Source organism: Vombatus ursinus, unplaced genomic scaffold (genome assembly GCF_900497805.2).
Source record: "Vombatus ursinus unplaced genomic scaffold, bare-nosed wombat genome assembly UNPS02014785.1, whole genome shotgun sequence".
NCBI lineage: Eukaryota > Metazoa > Chordata > Mammalia > Diprotodontia > Vombatidae > Vombatus > Vombatus ursinus.
The window spans coordinates 316,171-336,928 of NW_020954563.1; the positions used below are offsets into that span (position 1 = coordinate 316,171).

At 41.0% G+C, this 20,758-nt stretch overlaps 1 protein-coding gene across 1 annotated transcript in view; it reads right to left on the minus strand.

Annotated features, from left to right (window-relative positions):
* LOC114046661 (bactericidal permeability-increasing protein-like) overlaps positions 1–20,758 on the minus strand; it is a 41,204-nt gene that overhangs the window by 9,796 nt on the left and 10,650 nt on the right. Inside the window, exons 4-10 of the mRNA XM_027867072.1 lie at positions 20,456–20,611; positions 14,332–14,395; positions 14,017–14,080; positions 10,064–10,155; positions 5,922–6,098; positions 4,967–5,026; positions 2,194–2,367 (exon numbers count right to left, since the gene is read on the minus strand). Coding sequence (XP_027722873.1) covers positions 2,194–2,367; positions 4,967–5,026; positions 5,922–6,098; positions 10,064–10,155; positions 14,017–14,080; positions 14,332–14,395; positions 20,456–20,611 — 787 coding nt within the window. The remainder of the gene's footprint in view (positions 1–2,193; positions 2,368–4,966; positions 5,027–5,921; positions 6,099–10,063; positions 10,156–14,016; positions 14,081–14,331; positions 14,396–20,455; positions 20,612–20,758) is intronic.

Consider the following 20,758-nt stretch of genomic DNA (forward strand, 5'->3'; position numbering starts at 1 on the left):
TCTCTCTCTCTCTCTCTCTCTCTCTCTCTCTCTCTCTCTCTCTCTCTCTCTCTCTCCCCCTCTCTCTCTCCTTAGCAGCACAAGATCAGGTACTTAATAAGTGCTTTGAAAATGTTGATTGATTGATTCCTTCCATCTCATTACCAAAGATTCTGAAAAGTGGATTCTGCCCCCTCTCTTGCGGCATAGTTGGGTCTGGGTCAGTACTAAGGATAAACTGGTGGTCATCTTGGAAACAGGATTCAAGAGAGAGCTGACCTCAGAGTCAAGGGAAATGAGTTCAGGGTTGATCAACCCTCTGACACATACTCTGGACAAGTAATTTAATCTCTCTAAAACTATAAATGCAGAGCAGATACAGATCTACATGGAACAGAAGTTAACTCAATTGTTCCCTAAACTAATAAAAACATAGGTCTAGTCTAAAAAGAAAAAATATATATAGTTCAGGAACTAACAGCTTCACTGGAGTCCTCCTAACCTGAAGAAAAAAAAATAGTTATTCTCCCCCACCCCAACAACCCCAGGTAATAATTCTGGTTTGTCATTCCTGACTTTTAATCCCCCCAGCTCTTCAATCCTTCTGACTTGGGCACCAACCTTTACAGAGTAGTCAGAAGAGCATTGGAATCATTAGACTGTGAGCTCCTTAAAGATTGGGACTGTCTTTTGCCTCTTTTTGTATGCACAGTGCTTAGACAGTGCCTGCCACATAGTAGGTTATTAATTCATTGACTGACTTATTATCCAAAGACCTGTGCTCCAACCCTGCCCTTGCCAATCATTAATGGAATAGTTGGGGGCAAGTCATATCACTAGTTTGAGTGAAGTTTCTTCAGCTGTAAGATGAAGGTAATCACTTTTTCTCTACCTCTCTCCCCATGGCTGTTGGGGGAATCCAATGAGACAATGACTGTAAATCTCATTGTAAGTGATGAAGCACAATGTCAATGTGGTGTGAGAGTGTTATCATTTATACATCTCAATGCTTAGCCCCCCAAAAAAAAAACCAGGAGGTCACATCAGCATTGGTCTCAGCTTCCTCTTGGGTATAGTGTTTTTCACTGTCAAAAGGGCTTTCATTACATTATCTGATTTGACTCACATGTCAATCCAGTGAACCAGTTATTATTTACCTCATTATTTTGATCATTGGCTCATGAATTTGGAATTGGAAAGGATCTTGTAAGTCATGTAGTACAAATACTCTCATTTTGCAGATGAGTAAACTGAGATGCAGAGAGGTCATGTTACTTGCTTAGAGCCTCACTGATAGGTAGCAGCAGAGAATGGATTTGAACTCTGCTCCTCTGACAAAAGGCAGTATGGTTTAAAATAGTTCTTAATTTCTTTATGTGTCCTGGACCCCTTTATCAATCATGTGAATCCTATGGACCTATTTTCAATACATAAGATATGTAGGATTATAAAGGAAATCAATTATATTTAAATAGCTCTCAAATTTAAAAAAATTCACAGGCTTCAGGTAAAGAGCCTCTGGCTTAATGGATCTGGCAATACACTTAGAATTAGGAAAACTTGGGTTCAAATCCTGCCTCAAATGCTTTATTAATTGTGCGATCCTGGGCAAGTCACTAAACCACTTAGCAGTTTTCTCATTTGCAAAATTTGAGGGAGAGAGGGGAAAGGTGTACTTGAGAATCCTTAAAGTTCCTTCTGCTCTAAATCCACATTCCTGATGTAAATCTATGATTTTTTTATTTCCCAATCCAAATGAAGAAACAGGTCCAGAAAAGCAATGTGTATTGTCTAAGTTCATAAAGGAAATCAAGGGCATAGACTAAAGGTAGAAACAAGCTCAAGACATCCTTACCTTCAACCTCTTCATTTTATAGAGGAAGAAACAAGGGCCTAGACAGGAAGGGGATTTGCCCAAAGTCATAGTATGTGGGATTTAAAGCCAGGTACTCTGCCTCCAGATCTAATACATTTCCCATAATACACTTTAATATCAGAGCAAAGACTAGAATGGGGTGGAGAACCTGTGGCCTTCAGGCCAGTGGTCTGGTTCCCCATCCCTGGACTAGAACCAAGGTCCCTGACTCTATGTCCTGCCTTTTGGATTGTTGGTTTTTCTTTGTTTTCATGGCACTACACATGTGGACAAACCAGAGCTCACCCAGTTGGGCTGTGCCACCACCCATGAGCTTTCCCAGGCTAACCCAAACTGACCAGTTTCAGCCTAAAGAGTGGGGTCTGAGAAGAGTTGGAGAAAACCGCAAAGACATGGGTTGAAAGTGAAGACATGAGGCTCAATTTCGTTCTAGAGTCAACGAAGATGGTTGGTACAGAGGAGGGAAAGTCGACGACGATTGTCATTGCCATACTAGGGAAGTTCTTGGACAGCTGCAGACACAAAGAAAGAGAGGTTGCAGATGACACCTTTGGTTCTCACAAATCCTTGAAGAGATGGGCTAGCCCAGGGGTGGGGAACCTGCATCCTTGAGGCCCTCTAGGTCTTTGGGTGTGACCTTTTGACTGAGCCCCAGTTTTACAGAACAAATCCTTTTATGAAGGGGATTTGTTCTGTGAAGTTTGGATTTGGTCAAAGGGCCACACTTGAGGACTTAGAGGGCCACATGTGATCTCGAGGCTGCAAGTTCCCCAGCCCTGGGCTACACTTTTACATAAGCTCCATTGCCGGTAGGATCCTAAGTGACTGTAGCTGGGCACCTCCCCAACACACTTTCCCTACTCTGTTCAATTCTAATCATTCGAAACTAATTCCAAGCCATTTACAATCTGTCTCTGAACTATATTTCCTGGATGATTTCCCACGATTCCCTCTCATTCACTCAAGATCCTGCCAAACTGGCTTTGTTTACCCTACGTGCTGGTTTCTATCTCTGGGCCTTTGCAGTTTGTCCTCTGTGTCTAGAATGTCCTCTCTCTTCATCTAGACCCTTGAAGGCTCATTTCTAGGGCTATCTCCTACAAGAGGCCTTTCCTGACTATCCTATTCTTAATGTTCCTCCATAATTACTTTGTATTTGTTCTGAATAGGTTTTGTATTTACTTATCTGTATATATGTTGTTGCCACAAGTAGAATGCCCCACTTGAGGACAGAAAATATTTCACTTTTTTATTGATAACTTGTTTTTATAGCACCTTTATTTTTCAATATGTCCCTACATTGCTTCCCAAAAATCATCCCTTATAATTTTTTTTGTTTCTTTTGTTTTTGTTTTGGGGCAATTGGGGTTAAGTGACTTGCCCAGGGTCACACAGCTAGTAAGTGTCAAGTGTTTGGTCTGAGGCCAGATTTGAACTCAGGTCCTCCTGACTTCAGGGCCAGTGCTCTATCCACTGTGCCACCTAGCTGTCCCCCTTATAATATTTTTAAAAAATAGAAGAGAGGGAAGTGGGAAAAGGGGTTCAGGGAAACCAACCAACCTATCAACCAACTCCTCAGACCTCAAGTAGTCTAAGACTCTGTACCCCAGAGCCCCCAAAATACCAGCTCCTTGCCATAGTCAGATCACCAGTCCTGTTTTCAGCCTCCATGTCCCCAACCATCCTTCAGAGGAGCAACCCTTGTAGAGGAGTAGTCTGTCCAGTGCCTCTGTGGCTGCTACAGCCCCTGCCTCCTCCTCAGGAGCCACAGTTTTAACCAGAAAAGAAAGTTCTCCCCAAAGTCCCTGGCTCTATTAAATGTCTCAGCATCAGATGTGGTTTTTGTCAATGGAAATGAAACTACAGGATAGACATCAGTAGCTTTGCTACTGATTCCTAAGGATGAGGGTATGTTCGTCAATGTTTAACAACCAGTTCTCCAGAAAAAGATGTAATTAAGACAGTTTTGTATTTAATTTGCATTATTAACATTTTTTTCATCACTTTCTTGTCTAGATAACCAACAAAACAATGAATCAAGCCCTGATTTGTAGTATTTGCCATTTCCGAAGTGTAAATGCTCACAATGAAAATCTAATAATTGGCCCTCATGAACTGGTGTGAGTTGGCTCCAGCATACACCCGACCAAGGACCATGGGACCTTTCCATCTGCCCTACAGCCAAAACTGTCTATATGTGTTCTCTCTCCCATCAGAATGAATTCCTTGGGAGCAAGGAACTGTCTTACCTTTCTAGAGGTACATGCTGTGTGCTTAGCACAGTGTTTTGCTTATAGGTAGCACTTAAGAAATGCTCACTGATTCATTCATTTACTCATACAGAGCAGAAGGAGAGAAGGTTCAAGGCAGGAGAGGTCTCTTCCAGCTACATTGTTATGAAGAAGCTGGGACCTTGAAGAAAGGGAAGGGTTTCTACAGGCAGAGCATGTTTCCAGACACGGTAGATGGCCTAGAGGCATCTGGGGGATCAGTGAATAAAGCTCTGGGCTTATAGTCAGCAAGACTTGAGTTCAAACACGACCTCAAGCACTCACTAACTGTGCAACCCTAGGCAAGTCATTTTACCTCTGACTGCCTCAGTTAATAGCACCTACCTCTCAGGGTGGCTGTGAGGATCAAATGGGATAATATTTGTAAAAAAAATTTACTTAGCACAGTGCCTGGCACATAGTAGGCACGTTTCTTCCCTTCTCCAAAGTCAGTAAAGGAGGGACCAAGAAGGAACCTAGGTTGTTTCCACTGACATCAGGATATGCTCGTTGAAGTCTCTGTGGCTTTTTAACAATACTTCATGGCACTTGATACGAGGCTGTCAATATAACCTGTGCCTCAAGTGGGCCCTGTTGTTCACATTCCATAGATAAAGATGGTTCTGTTGGCCTACCATGTACTTTGAACTGGTTTCTCAATAATAGGTGGGTGGGGAGAGAGTTGACTCAATCCATGCCTACCCTCTCCTGTTTCCCTCTTGTAATCACTAGGAGTTTAGCATCTGCCACCCTGATATCATGATAGTTTTAGTAGCTTACCTAATCCCCTCCCTCCCAGGCTGGTTCAAAGAACTGTTTCAACAAGAGGTGAACAGCTTACCTGAGGGATCAGAATTCCATAGTAGTCGGTCGACAAAATGTATTTGGAGTCCTTTGGAACCTGTAGTAAGAGAAAAAGCACGGAATCTTGAGACTTGCAGTCCAGCTGTGTGGGAGAACCAAAAATTCTGTTTAGGGTAATAGAGAAGGCTCAGCCACACATCCCCTTTGAGCAGCAACATCTTCCTGGAAACTAAGAACAACACAAAGTCCATGATCCCAGCTACATATACCACCTGCCCCTGAGATAACTATGCTCACAACACCAGAGTTTTAGGCTACAACACTCAGAGCTTGTCTGCCTGCATACTACTCACCCTCAACCCTCCATCATTGTCACTATGCCAAGTAACCCCAACACACTCCTTTTCCTGACTCAGGGCATTTTCACTGGCTGTCTTTAGGCATTGACCTAAAACTCCCTCCCTCTTCATCTCTGCCTCTTGACTTCCCTGGACTCTTTCAAGTCTCAGTCAAAATCCCATCTTCTAATAGAAGCCATTCCTGATCATCCTCAATTCTAGCACCATACCTCTGTTGCTTATTTCCAATTTGTCCTTCATATATCTTGCTTTTGTGTAACTGCCACTTATTCTTTATACCTCCAGAAGTGTCTGGCACATAGTAGGTATTTTATAAAAGTCTCATTTGGTTTAACTTGATTGGGGGCAAAGGCAAGGAATCTTGGCTTTACTCATTCCAATCATCCCCCTCCAACAGATAGAAGTTCTAGAGAAATAAGTTTTGGATCCAAATAAGTAAAAACTTCCTAACAATAAGAGCTGTCCAAAAATCAAATGGAAGTAGTGACTTCAGGGCTAGTGATTGTCCTTCACTAGAAATGTCAACAAGGTAGAAAAAGAGGTTCTTTTTTTAGGTACAGGTTACGCTAAATGACCTATGGGCTTCTCTCTAGCTCTGGGATGCTGTAATTAATTCCACCTGCCCTGCCTTACCATGGAACTATTCGTTTGGAGGGATTTGATTCCAGCATTTTTGTAAACATGTATGGCTGAGTCGAAGAAGGAATGTGAGACTCCGAAATAGACCATCTGTAGTTGGCTGCTACGGAAAGTCACAGCAGAAGGAGAAAAGGGGAATGGGGTATGATGAGTCAAGCTGAAAAACTGGCCCTAGGAGTGAATGCAAGAGAGAATACAATCAAGGACAAGGACTTCCCACAGAAAGTAATCAACTTTTAGGAACAATCAATCTCCCCCCACCCCCCCCACCCCCACCAAAAAAAAAGGAAATACATACGGTTACTAATCATTGGTGAAAGTATTCAACCTACTTATAAACAAAGAGAATTGAAATACATTTCAATCACTATCTTACACCGATCAAATTAGCAAAAATAATGGTACACTCATACATTGCTGGTAGAATTGCTAACTTTTAAAATCTTTAAAGAACAGTCTGGTAGTACACAGTAAAATATACAAAAATAATCATAACCTTTTGATCTTAACCTTTATTCCAATAATTTCATTATTGAGACTATATTCTGATTTTTTAAAAAGAGTTATCTTTCAAAAATGTCATGCCCACATTATATATAATTACAAAAAAAATTAAACAATCTGAATGTCTGACAATAAAGGGTTAAATGAATTATGACTCATTAATGTAATAGACCACTACAATACTAGTATTGCTGACCTGAGGAGTACAAAGAAATCTGGAAAGACCTCTAGGATCATAGATTTTAAAACTAGCAGAGACTATAGAGGCATTTGTAAATTAATACAAAGTAAAAAAAGAAAAAAAAAAGAAAAAGTGGGAATTCTCAAAATGAAATGTAATCTACAAACACATGAGGAAAGCTAGATAAGAAGAAATTGTCAAAAATCCTTGTGAGGACTTAGAGATTATGATTGAAAAGGTGTTCTGATAATTTATGTACTGAATTAATTTAATTATAAATAGTTGTATTTATATACTATGTTAATTTTATAATACATTTTTACAATGTATTAGAAAAAATGCAAACAAAGTAGTTAACTACCATGCTAAGGGTCTGAGAGTAGGGGTAATGGCAGAGGGGTATAAACAACCCCACAACAAAAGAAAATCCTAATTCTCTATTTGCCCCTAGAATTCATTTATACATATATTTTTAATTACAGTTATGCCTTCCACGTAGGAGGTGGGGGTTTAGGAGCATGGCACTCCCATGATCTGGAAAAATCTGAGTAAAATTTTTTGGCCCTCCCTTTATGCCAGAGAAGAAGTCTGAATCATTATTATATTAAAAGATAAAATATGTTGATATTACTAAATATTATACATATATTTATGTATTTCTGAGTTTCTAAACTTTTTCTGTGTCAGCTGCTGGCCTTTGCATATTGTCTGTGTCTTCCACAAAGCTCCTCCCAAACTCTCATTTAATTTCTTATGCCAACCTGCAATACATCAAAACCACAATGGGGAAAGTCACTATGTGGAAGAGATAACTATAGTTTATTTACAAACTAGATGAACCTGGTTATTCCTCTTTCTAGGCTTCAGTTTCCTCTATTGAGGGGGTAAGACTAGATGGTCTCTCCTGGCTCACACATTTTTTCATTCTTAGGTTTCTTCCAGTTCTAACATTCCATATTTCTATGAATCACCAAGTAAGGTGACTTTGACTTCATATACTCTGCTTGGTAGAGGCTAAAGGAATTGTGTTTTCTGTGCAAACACTAGCTGATTTGAAGGCAGGCTGCCCAGAATCTGCTGGATAACATAGCAATGCCACAGAAAACGCAGTTGGCCAGACTATGGAAAACTCTCCCAGCCCATCTTGAAGAAGGAAGGAAGGGAAAGCCAAAGAAAGGATTAAGTAAACTTGGCCTTCTTGTTTCTTTCTAATCCCTACAAGCTAAACATTTTCCCTCTCTTTTTCCTACCCTTTCTTAACACCTGAATCATATCTGTTTTTCAGAATTGTTCTTATCCTGAATTTTGTTTAATCTTCACAGGAGCTCTGGCAAGGAAGCATGGGCTCAGGGACATGCTGAAGCCAACTCTAACCCTCTCCCAAGCTGATTGTTAAATTTTTCAGTGTGTATATGTAAAACCTCAGAAATCAACAAAGGCTACAAATCAGGGCTTGATTTATTGTTTTGTTGACTGTTTAGACTTAAGAAAATGATGGAGAAAATGTTAATAATGCAGATTAAACTTAAAAGTGTCTCATAGATACATTTTTGGGGAGAGCTGGTTATAAAATACTTGCCAGCACACCCCTGAACAGGCTTTTTTTTTTTAAAGAGATAAGTTATTGGTTATGGTCATTATTAGGCACAGTAGACATTAGTATCTCATTTTATATAGTGTGAGCTACATAAGTGTATATTTATATAAAATATGATTAAATAAAATATTTTATTGGTGTTATATTATTATATTAATTTATATAAATATAAACATATATGATATGTATTTATATAGCTTTATAGCTTGAGAACATGAGGTCTAGAGAGTGGACTTGTCCAAGTGACTGGTCCAAAGTAGCAGAACTCATTGGTGGCAGGGCTGGGGAAAAGTACCCAAGATTCTCAATGCAATAATTATAATTACAAGAATATCTGACACACAGTGTTTGAAGGTGTGTGTATGTGTGTGTATACACACACACACACACACACACACCCATACACATACACACACACCTTAGAACAAGCCTGTGAGTAAGGCACCACAGGTACTGTCCTCATTTCGGAGAGATTCTCAGAGATATTAACAGAATTTATCCCTCCCTAAGTAAGTGTCCACCTTCTTGGACCTCCAAGTTGATTGCTTTTTCCACCACACCACATTATCAAGATGAGCTCCAGCGTCATTTCCTCCTGGATGATTTTATAAACCCACTTCCTCTCCTTAAGCTGTCTCCCCACCACACACCTCACTTCCCTCAGTACCCACCCACCCCCACTAGCGCCTATCCTTCTAAGGTTACCTTCCTTCTACTCTATGTATCTTGAATGTGCCTGTTTACATTCACTTTCTCTCCCCACCTTAGAATATAAGCTCCTTGAGGGCAGGGACTGTTTTTGCTTTTTCCTTGTATTCCCAGCCTATAATATAGTGCCTGGCACATAGTAGAAGTTTAATCGATATTTATTGACTGATCCAGTGATCAGACCACAGAATTTTGAGTTAGAAAGGACCTTTAAGAGAATATCTAGTCCCATCTTCTCATTTTACAAAAAGGGAAGTTGAGGCTCACAGAGATTAAGGTCACATAACTCGTTAGAGGTAGAGCTAGGATTCAGATCCAGGTCCTGTGACTATTGGAGAAGTGCTCTCTTCTTTTTACCACTACGTAGTAAGTTCATTTACAATAGAAATCCTGCGCTTTTGAAACAAATTCCAGGTAGTTATTCATATTACAAAGAGACTTATCCACATACTTCATTTAAAAGGAAAAAAATAATCTCCCATATCCTTGCTGTTAAGTTTTGTTTATAGGTAACTGACTGACTACTTGACCTGAAGGAAATGCAGAGGTTTAAGAGAAAATTCAAATTCACTTATTAGGGCTTAGTGTTTTTGAAGATCAATCAGAAATGAAGTTAAAGCATCCCAGAAATTACATTTTGGGAGTGGCTCCATTCTCTGGGCAGACATTTTTATGCTCTAAATAGAAATTGAGGCATCTTAGAGATTGTGACTTGTCCAAGGTAACCCAGAAGAGTTGGGATTAGATGCCAGCTCTTGTATCTCTCACTTCTATTTCCTTTTTTTGCAGCAGGCTTCCCTGATCACTAGAGTCAGTGGAAAAGGAAGACCCACCTCTTCATCTATGTATCTCTTTCATGGCTTGTAGAAGAAGATCCCAAAGTACAACTTAGACTGAGTTTTAAATTCCCAGATGATATTTGGGGTTCTGCTCATTTTGCAGATGAGACCCAGGCAAAGGCACCATGGCCTGTCCCAGAGCTGCAAATAGAACCCATGAATCTGAGTCCAAAGGCACATAGAGAAAATCTGCTACTAAAACAGGAGAAAGTCAGCTTTGAGAGAAGCAGCCAGTCTCAGCCCCTTAGATCCTCACCTCCTGGAGTCTGTTGAGCAGGAAATCTTTCCTGCTTTTACTGACACTCACCTTCAAAGGAATGTCCAGGTGGTGGCCCTTGGATTTTGGAGGCTGTATTAGGGAATAATCGATTCCAGCGATTCCATCCAAGTTGACTTTCACTATGAGAAGGGGGGGGAGGAATGAATCACACATTTATATAATAGCACTTTACTGTTAAAAAAGCACCAACCTTAAAATACATCTGGTAAAATGAGTAGTGCAAAAGTGAATACGCTAAGGCAGTTAGGTGGTGCAGTGGATAGAACACCAGCCCTGCAGTCAGGAGGACCTGAGTTCAAATCCAACATCAGACACTTAACACTTACTAGCTGTGTGACCCTGGGCAAGTCTCACCATTGACTCACCAAAAAAAAAAAAAAAATGAATACACCCATGTCCACAGTGGAAGCTAAGGCCTTCTGGAAAGGCTTAAAGGACTCGGCACCATGAGAGGATAGATTCTCCTATGTGGAAGGAACTGTAGAGATGATGATCTAACATCCTTGTTTCCTAAATAAAGCCAAAAGGTGTGCTAGATGACTTGTCCATAGCCACACAACGAATACATGGTAATGCACCAAGCTTTAACTCACATCTCTAGATTCTAAGTCCTTGGATCTTTCCACTACACCAAGGTGCCTTTTCAAAGTTGAGACATATAGACTCTAAACTCCATGTGAGCAGAGACAAGGACTATTTCATCTTTGTATCCTTCAATGTTCAGCTCAAGCCAACCTTCCAGTTAGGTCTTTTCTGGTTCCCCCACTCCTAACCAGTTCAAACATCATCCTTGCTAAAGTTGCCTTCTATCTCTCTGTGTTTACCTTGTATGGTCACATTTTAATTGTTATCTCCCCTATTAGAAGGCAAGCATCATGAGGACAGGGACTGTTTTTTTTCCCTTTATATCCCCCAAATTGAGCACAGTGTCTGACATATAATAAGAGCTCAATAATGCCTGTTAATTGATGTATTGTATCCCTAGCGTCTAATAAACATTTGTTGAATTTAATTTAATACAATGAGGAATTTGCCATGGCCTAATTCTAGGAGCTAATGCCCCTTGATTTGGTTCAGAGAGTGTGCTATCCTCTTTGCCATCAGGCATGAACCCAATCTGGCCTCCTGGAGCTATAGTAAGATTCAAGGTAGACCCAAGGTAGAACTGGTATCACGCTTAGTCAAGAGAGGCACCTTTGCTGGCATGGGGAAGCACTGCTCATTTTTCAATGCCAGCATAGACTTTTAAAAGAGAAACCCTGGCAATCCAAGAAACCTTCTGTCATTTCAAAAGAGAGCAAGGAAAAAGACCTGTTCTTCCATCCTAGGCATCTCCAGAACCTCACTCGTTTATTCAGCTGCCTCTTGGAGGACACAGCCCTTGAGCTGAGTCATTCTCTGGGCTGGAAAAAGGGAAGGAGAGCCTTCCAGGCATGGGAAATAGCCAATACAAAGGCATGGAGTAGAGACAGTTGGACTCTCTTTAAAGGCAAAAGACTCAGAGGAAAAAAAGGAACAGCATTTTCCCTACCTAGTTTGAAGTCACGCACAGGTAAGTAAATAACAAATATATATTTGTTGTATGAAAGAATAAGTAAATGAATATGGCCTCTAACCACGTGACCTTGTGTAAATCATTCTGAGTCTCATTTTCCATATCTGTAAATGAGAATTATAATACATGTACAGTAGTTCTTTCCCTTGAGGACATTATAGGCTAATATGATCATTATGGATGATGATGATGATGAAGATCATGATCCTTAGTTCCAGGAGCAGTCTAGAAATATCGACTTTTTGTATCCCCCTAACCTGTCCTCCAGTGATGCAGAACTCCTTACCTTTTCTCAGTCCTTGGCCTTCTTGACCTCTCGGCAGCCTTTGACACTGTGGATCACTCTCTCCTCCTTGATACTCTCTTCTCTCTAGGTTTTCAGGACACTACTGTCTCCTGGTTCTCCTCCTACCCATTTGACCACTCATTCTCTTTCTCCTTTGCTACATCCTCATCCAGATCACACCCTCTAACCATAGGTGTTCCACAGTATTCTATCTTGGGATCCCTTCTCTCATCCCTCTATACGATTTCACTTGGTGATCTCATCAGATCCCATGGATACCATCTCTGTGCTGCTGATTCTCAAATCTACATATCCTGCCTTAATCTCTCTGCTGACCTCCTATCTCTCATCTCCAACTGCCTTTCAGATATCTCTAACTAGATGTCTTACAACTAGATCTTAAATTCAACATGTCTAAAATATAATTCACTATCTTTCCCCCCAACCACACCCCTCCTACCTTCCCTTAATTAGAGTAGAGGACAATACCATCTTCTTAGCAGTCCCTTATGCTTGCAATCTAAGAGTCACTCAGGATCCCTCACTATCTCTCACCCTCAGTATCCAATCTCTTGCCAATACCTGCTGGTTTTACCTCTGCAACATCTCTTAAATATGCCCCCTTTTCTCCTCTGACACTGTCACCACCATAGTGCAGGTCCTCATCACCTCAAGCCTGGAATTTGTAGTAGCTGATGGTACATCTGCCTGCCTCAAGTCTCTCTCCACTCCAATCCATCCTCCATTCAGCAGCCAAAATGATTCAGCGACCAAAGTGCTTTTCCAAAAGTGCAGGTCTGACCACGTCACCTTCTTATTCAGTAAACTCCAGTGACTCCCTGTTGCCTCCAAGATCAAATACAAAATGCTCTGTTTGGCATTCAAAGCCCTTCATAATCTAGGCCTCTCCTACCTTTCCAATCGTGTTATCCCTTATTCCTTGATGCATTTTCTCAATCTAGTAACCCTGTCCTCTTTGCTGTTCCATGAACAAGCCGCTCCATCTCTGGGCATTTTCTCTAGCTGTCCCCTATGCCTGGAACTCTCTCCCTCCTCAAGTCCACCTACTGATTCCCCAGCTTCTTTTAAGCCCCAACTAAAATCCCACCTTTTACAGGAAGCCTTTCCTAACTCCTCTTCATTCCAGTGCCTTCCTTCTGTTAATGATTTCCCGTTTATCCCTGTTTGTACATATGTGTTTGCTTGTTGTCTCTCCTATTAGATTATGATCTCCTTGAGGGCAGGGACTATCTTTTGACTCCTTTTGAATTCCCAGCACTTAGTACAGTGCCTGGAATATAGTATGCACTTAATAAATGTTTATTGACTAATTGACTAATCTCCTGAGTTAGAACAGGCAGGGTGGCTTTAATTTTTAGTAAACTTTTCTTTGAAGTGAAACTGATGGCTGTCTTCATTAGAGAGTGCTGGATTCGGAGTCAGAGAATTTGGGTTCAAATTCAACCTTTACTACTTATGTGTGTCCTTGGGCAAGCCATGCAAACTTTCTGGGTCTCAGTTTTCTCATCCAGAAAAATAAGGGGCAGCCAGTATGGTCCCTTCTAACTCAGATCTAGGATTCTTTAATCTCCAACCCTGCTCCTACTTCTGCTATTTGGAGCCAGGTGGCAGCTTTTCCACATGATAGCCCTTCAAATATTTTAAGAGTAACATTTCAAATACTTGAAGCAAGTAGGAAAATTCTGGGACCAGAGATTGAAATATTCCTCACTAAAAACATCAACAACAACAACAATAATAATTGATTTTCATATTGTATTCGAAGGTTAGCAAGGAACTTTACAAATATTATTTAATTTCATAACAATATTGTAAGATAAGAACTATGACTTTTATTATTCTCATTTTACAAATGAGGAAACTGAAGTTAAGTGATTTGGCCAGGGACATACAGTTAAGTGTCTGCCATAGGTTAAGGGACTTTCTTTACTGTCTGTTGTTAATCCAATTTATTCATCATAATTTACTAGATAATTCCACATTCCAACTCTATTTCCAAATGAGCAGTTGCAGAACTATTGGGGGGATGAATTAGGTATGTGATCACCATCCTACCTTCTTCCCACCCTCATGGTCATTCTCATGCTCTTGGGGTCCCATGATGATACTACTGCATACCTGGCATAGTGTGGAGGTAGGGTTCCACGTACGAGGTTGTCGAGGTTCTTATCATACTACAGATCTGAGGAAAGCCCAAGAATGCAGATAGTTAGCAAACTTCCTTCCCTCACTTGGTCCCCTACAAGAACTGGCCCCTTACCCTTCTAAGTTTCTGGGAGGCAGCTATGACTGAGTGGAACAAGCACCAGATTTAGAGTTAGAAGACATACATTTAGGTACCAGCTCAGCCACCTACCCGTGAGACTGTGAGAAATTCACTTTACTTCCCTGAGCCTCAGTTTCTTCATCTATAAAATGAATTATACTAGATACCTGCAAGCTCCCCTCTAATGCAAATAGCTGTAAGCCTATGGCAATGGCAAGCAACTTACATTCCCTGAGAAAGAAGAAGTAATTATTATCCAAGACCTCCAATAATTGACTTTCCCATCAGTAAAATTAAGGTTGAATCTGATGACTTCTAATCTTATTTCCTTTCTAGTTCTAAGATATTATATCCTTTTAGTTAAATAATCCCTGGGATTCCTCCTTCACAGGAGTTTCAAATGGGGCAAGGAGCAACCCAGGGCTTTTGACCCAAATTGGAGAGTTGCTGTTCTCCGTTCCTGCTACTGTCAGACAATCACAGAATCTCACTGTTCAAAGGGCACTTAAAACCACCTGGACCTGAGAAGTAATCCCCCAGCAACATCCCCCACAAATAATCATCCCAGCTTCTGCTCAAAGGCCTCCAACAATGGGGAATCTACTTTCTCCCACAACAGCACATCCCAATTAGAACAGTGCTAATTTGGGGAAAAATTTTCCATACAGGGAGACCAAAACTCTGCTCGTCTTCATCTTCCACCCATCACTCCTGGTTCTACCCTTTGTAGCCAAGCAAAATAAGTCTTTTATCTCTTCTACTTTACTTCCCTGAAGATACTTGGTGATAGCTAGCATCCTCTTCCCCAACTGTATCCTATGCTCTAGGAGTGTGCTGCAACTAGTTCGAACCACCTTTGAAAAGATTATCAAATATTCAGCAAAATTGGCTACAAATCAGGGCTTTAGTCATTGTTTTAATGATCATTTAGACTTAAGAAAGTGATGGAGAAAATAGAAAGAATATAAATTAAGCTTAAAAGTATATGTGTGCATGTGTGTATATATATGTACATACATATACACACACTCTCTTTTAAGTGTATATATACACACTTTTAAGTATATATTATATATATATACTTGTTTATGCTTAGTAATATGTATGTGAGTATATATATGTATAATAATATATATACACAAACTCACATTTTTCCCCCAAAGAGCCAGTTGTTAAACATTTACCAGCATACTCCTGTTTATATCCCTCACCAAATCTTTTAGTCTCCACTTGACTAACTGATCATCATAAGACAAAGACTCAAGTCTCCTCCCTACCCTGGCTGCCCTCCTCTGAGCGAACATAAAATCATCGAATTTAAAGCAGATGTCATACAGCCTAACCCTCTCATTTTCCTGATGAAAAACCCAGAGAAGTTGGGTGACTTGATCAAAGTCACACAGCTCATAAGGAGCAGAGGCCTTCTGTCTCCAAATCCGAGGCTCTTTCTACCTGACCACTCAGTTTATCAATGTCTTACGTAAAAAGGGATTCCCAAAGCTGAACATAATAATCTAAATATGATCTAGGGAAGAAGAACCATCGCCTCCCTCATTTCTTAACACTGATCTGCTTCCTGGAAATAAAGGATCCTAGAGATGACTAAATGAGCTTCAGCAGTAGGATAGAAAGGCTTGGCCAACCATTTGTCTACTGATAACATCCATAGTCTCCTGCCATCAACATTAATGACTCTGAAAAACCACTAGGTGGCGCCAAAACACAAGCATTCAGGACCCACGACTGCTCTTTGATTTTGGGGGGTTTTATTGGGATTCTCCCACACATACACTGAATAATTTACCTACAATCATGTCTCCCTTGGTTACCAGGCTTGGGAATTGCCTAAACCCTGCCACTAACAGATCTTTTGTTCACTCATTCCTTTATTTCACAAGCCTTGAAAGAACAGTGTGCCCAGACATCAGGTCTAATTATTGTGGGGCATAGAAAGTCAGTAACTCCCATGTCATTTTCTCTCTCTAGGCTTCAGTTTCCTTATTTTAAAATAAGAAGGTTCATAGATCTAGAAGGGACCTCAGAAGTTGGCCGGTCCCACCGACCTCATTTTAGAGGGTGACAAACTAAGGCTCTAGAAAATTAAGTTACCAGCCCAAGGTCACAGAGGTCTTAAACCACAGAGCCAGAACTAGGTCCCCTGATCCCAAGCCAGTGCTCTTCCCATTGCACCATGCTGGATTAGATGGCCCCTCAAGGCTCCCCCGGCTCTGCCATTTTATCTTCTCATGTGCGTTCCAGCTTTGGTAAGCTATATGTTAAAGCCCTCTCAGTTCCAGCATTCTTTGTTCTAAGATCCCTTTCCAGCTTTGACACACTATGATTTTAATTCTAAAGAAGCTACAGTCCCACGGATGAGCTTAAAGTAATTGGGGAGACAAGGCTTATGTGAAACAAGCAGAAACCACTTGGAGAGCAAAATATCTTGGAAGTCCCTGACAATCTAGCAGAGCATATTTTGTCCTTTCAGCCCTGAGTACTAGGAGCCAGGGAGCATTCTTTCAATCCAGGAAGGTTTCTTGGACTGGCAGGAATTGTTAGAGAGGAAACCATTAAGTCATAGATGATAGAACTTTAGAGCTGGAAAGGACCTTCAAGATGATCTGATTCCACCTCCTTTTTATCACTGAGGATCAATAAAAGAAATGAATAACCTAGTGTCATCATAAAGAATTACAAAATGTCAAAATGTCAAATGTCAAAACTCACAGGGACCTTGGAGACCTTGGAGACCTCATTTTATAGGTAGGGACACTGGGGTCCAGAGAGTTGAAATGACTTGCCCAAGTTCATATGATAACAGTGATAGAATTGGGACCAGCCCTTTAAGTCGACACACTGTGTCAGTGATGAAGCAAAAGCCAGAACGAAGACTGAGAAATGGGATTCTTCAGTACCCTATGCCCTCTCCTTGCAAGTAGGACTAGGAATGTCTTTTCTTTATCTCATTTGCTGGAGAAGCCAAGTCCTTTGGTTTTTCTTCACTAAGTGAAAGCAAAATGCTGTGATGGAATATGTTACCCAATCAGCAAGAGGGCCCAGCTGGTCAATTCCTATATAAACCAGAGTCTGCTGACTCCTGTGATCTGGGCTTTTCTGAGTTCTCTGGCTCGACCTCCTAACCTCTGACACCCTCTGGAAAGGCAGTCAGTAGGGAATGTTAGGCAAAGGGAAGGGCCAGCTGGAGAGCAAAGCTAAAGGGGGGCTGTAGAAAAGGATCCAAGAGATGGAAAAGAACTCCTTAAGCCATACCTTTTGGAACATGTTATTGTGTAATGTTGTCTGAATATTGTTCTGATACACATCTCTCAGCAAACTAGGAGAAAGAACACAATCTCAAAGTTAGACAGGTCCTTGGAGGGTATTTTGTTTATCGCCACTTAGGCAGAAATCTCCCCTATAGTATCTCTGCCAAGTGGCCATTCAACCTTCACCTGAAGTTCTCTAGAGGAACTGTGACCTAGTACAGAGTGCTAGACTTGAGGTCAGAAAGGCCTAGGTTCCAATCCTTCCCCCAGCACTTACTAGCTGTGTGTTTGTTGTTGTAGTTGTTGGGTCATTTTCTGTCATGCCTGACTCTTTGTGACCCCATTTGGGGTTCTCTTGGCAAAGATACTGGAGTGGTTTACTATTTTCTTCTCCAGCTCATTTTATAGATGAGAAAATGGAGGCAAACAGGGTGAAGTGACTTGCCCAGGGTCACACAGCTAGTAAGTGTCTGAGGCCAGAATAAAACTCAGGAAAATGAGTCTTCCTAACTCCAGGCCTGGATTTATTGGCAGGCCTGTACCACCTAGCTACCCAACTAGCTGTGTGACCTTGAGCAAATTACCTAACCTTCCTGAGTCTGTTTCCTTATCTACAGAATGGAGATAATTAGACCTACAGTGCTATAAGATAGTAGGGCTGCTAGGAAGCTCAAATGAAGAAATGTTCTTAAAATGTTTGGGGAAATATATTACACAGTTGGAACCAGACCAACATCCGGTAAGAATAATGCACAATTTGTTCACACCCATGGTCCAATCACCCAACAAATGTTTATCAAGGATAGTACATGCTGCTACTCTCCTCTTGCCTAGCCTTCCTGAAGGGTCTCTTTTTCTTTCTCCCTTCCTTCCTTCCTTCCTTCTTTCCTTCCTTCCTTCCTTCCTTCCTCCCTAGCCACCCCTCACTCTTTCTCCTCCTCCTCCTCCTCTTCTTCCTCCTCCTTTTTCTCCTCTTTGTCCTCCTCTCCTCCTCTACCTCCTTTTTCTCATTTTTTTCCTCCTCTTTCTCTTCTTCTTCTCCTCCTTCATCACAATAACAACTGACATGGATATAGAGGTTTAAGATTTGTAAGGCATTTAGCATGGTGCCTGGCACATAATAGGTACTATACAAATTATAGGTATTATTTTTATTATTTTTATCATTATTCCCTGAAAAACACTAGGATGTAAGTATTATTATTATCCTGATTTTTACAAATGAGGAAACTGATCAGACAGACTCTGAGTGATTACCCCAGGTTCACACAGTTAGTAAGTGTCTGAGGCAGAATTCAAACTCAGTTCTTCCTGAATCCAAGTCAGGAAGCACCTGTCTGCTATGTCCCAAAGAAGCTTCCTTCTTGCTTTGAAGCCCAGCTTAAATTTCACCTCTGACTTATTGCCACCTGGTTCTGATCCTCTCCTTTATGCCTGGAGACCACTGTGTCCTACCTCCTCAGGGCTACATTGGTTGGCCCCATCTTTGCTTTCTCATGACTGTATGTTCTGTCTCCCTACTAGTAGTAAATGAAGCCTAAGTCTATATTGTCTCTTCTTATGTCTGGGGAGATAGTGTGGTGTGATGGAAAGGAATGAGAATGCCCTGGGTTTGGAATGAGAGGCCCTGGATTCCAGTCTCAGCTCTGCAACATGATGCCTGTAGGATCTTGGGTAAATCACTTCAAGTCTTTGGGTTTCAATTTCATAATGCTTAAAATGATGAGTTTGAACTTGATGACATCAAAGACCACAGGATCAGAATTTCTGAACTGGGAAGGATCTTAGAGAACATCTGGTCCAACCTTTTCATTTTATAGATGAGGAAACAGACCCAGAGAGGTTAAAGATCTTCTGGGATTTGAACCAAAGTTCTTTAACTCCAAATCCAGTGACCTTTCCACTCAACATAGGACTCAATACTCTCTAAGGTCTATTCCAGTTCCAAAGCTATGATCCCATGATCTCCTATCCCTACCACACAATCTGGAGCGTGGCCTGTGGCAGATAACCAATAAATGCCTACACCACTTATTCATTCAGGCATGGTACGCTAGGAAATTTATTGTTGTTCGCTCATATTTCAGCCATGTCCAACTCTTTGTGACCCCATTTGGGGTTTTCTTAAGAAAGGCATGGGAGTGATTTGGCATTTCCTTCTCCAGCTTATTTTACAAATGAGGAACTGAGACAAACAGAGTTAAGTAACTTGCCCAGGGTCACACAGCTACTAAATATCTCAGGCCAGATTTGAACTCAGGAAGATGTATTTTCCCAACTCCAGGCCTGACACATGTTGATGTGCTACGCAACGATGTGCTACACAAGGTCTGAAGGGGAAAGTCATTATGGACTAAGGAGTGGAAAGAGAGGCCTGCGTCAGGGAAAGCTCCATGAAGGATATGGCATGTGAATTGTACTTGAATAGATAAGAGTACAAGAGTACAAGGGTATTCAAGGCCTTCATCCTCCATCAAGTGAAAGAAAAGGCACAGAGGCTTGGGAGAGTAGTAGGTATTTGTTAGGGAGAGAGGGAGAGGTTGAGAGTAGACCTTTTTGGGTTAGTGCACAAAGTGTATGGGGTGGGGTAGAGTGTAATGATATGAAACAAATCTGGAAAGATGGGGGAGGATGCCAGATTTTGGAGGCCCTTTAATGTCAGGCAAAGGAGTTTGAAGGCAATAGGGAGCCACTGAAGATTTCTTAGCAGAAGGGTTACATGACCAGAAGAAAGATTAATCTGGAAGCAATATGAAGAATGAATTCAAGGGAAAGAGGGAGAAGACAGAAAGACTCATCGAGAAGAAATCACAACTTTTGAATGAGGGTGGTGGCCATGGAAATAGAGGGAAGAGGTTGTATGTGAGAGATGTTGGAGGGATGGAATTAATAGCATAGGTAAATGAAGGATTTAAGAGGAAAGGGGAAGAGCAGAACCAAAGACAATCTCAAGGTTTAAACATAGGAGTCAGGGGACCTAGAAAAATCTCATAAGAATGAGCCAGCAAGAAGCATATGAACATACCTTTGGTTGGTTGAGGTGAATGTATGAACGCTGCCAATGTGGATGATGCATGACGAGACAGAAATAGAAATCTGGTTATTATTGTTCTTTCCCAGATTAAAGACAGTTCTGATGACAACATCATCCAGTTTCAGGTCAAAAGGGATATGATTATTTCTAGGGGGAAAAAATTCTGAGTTTATAATCCAACCAAAATTTCTCTTTCCCTTGTTTCATATGTGCCTATGGCTAAGATTCACAGGTTGATAGATTTAGAATAGGAAGAGGTCTTCTAGTTCACCCATTCATTTTATACATGAGGAA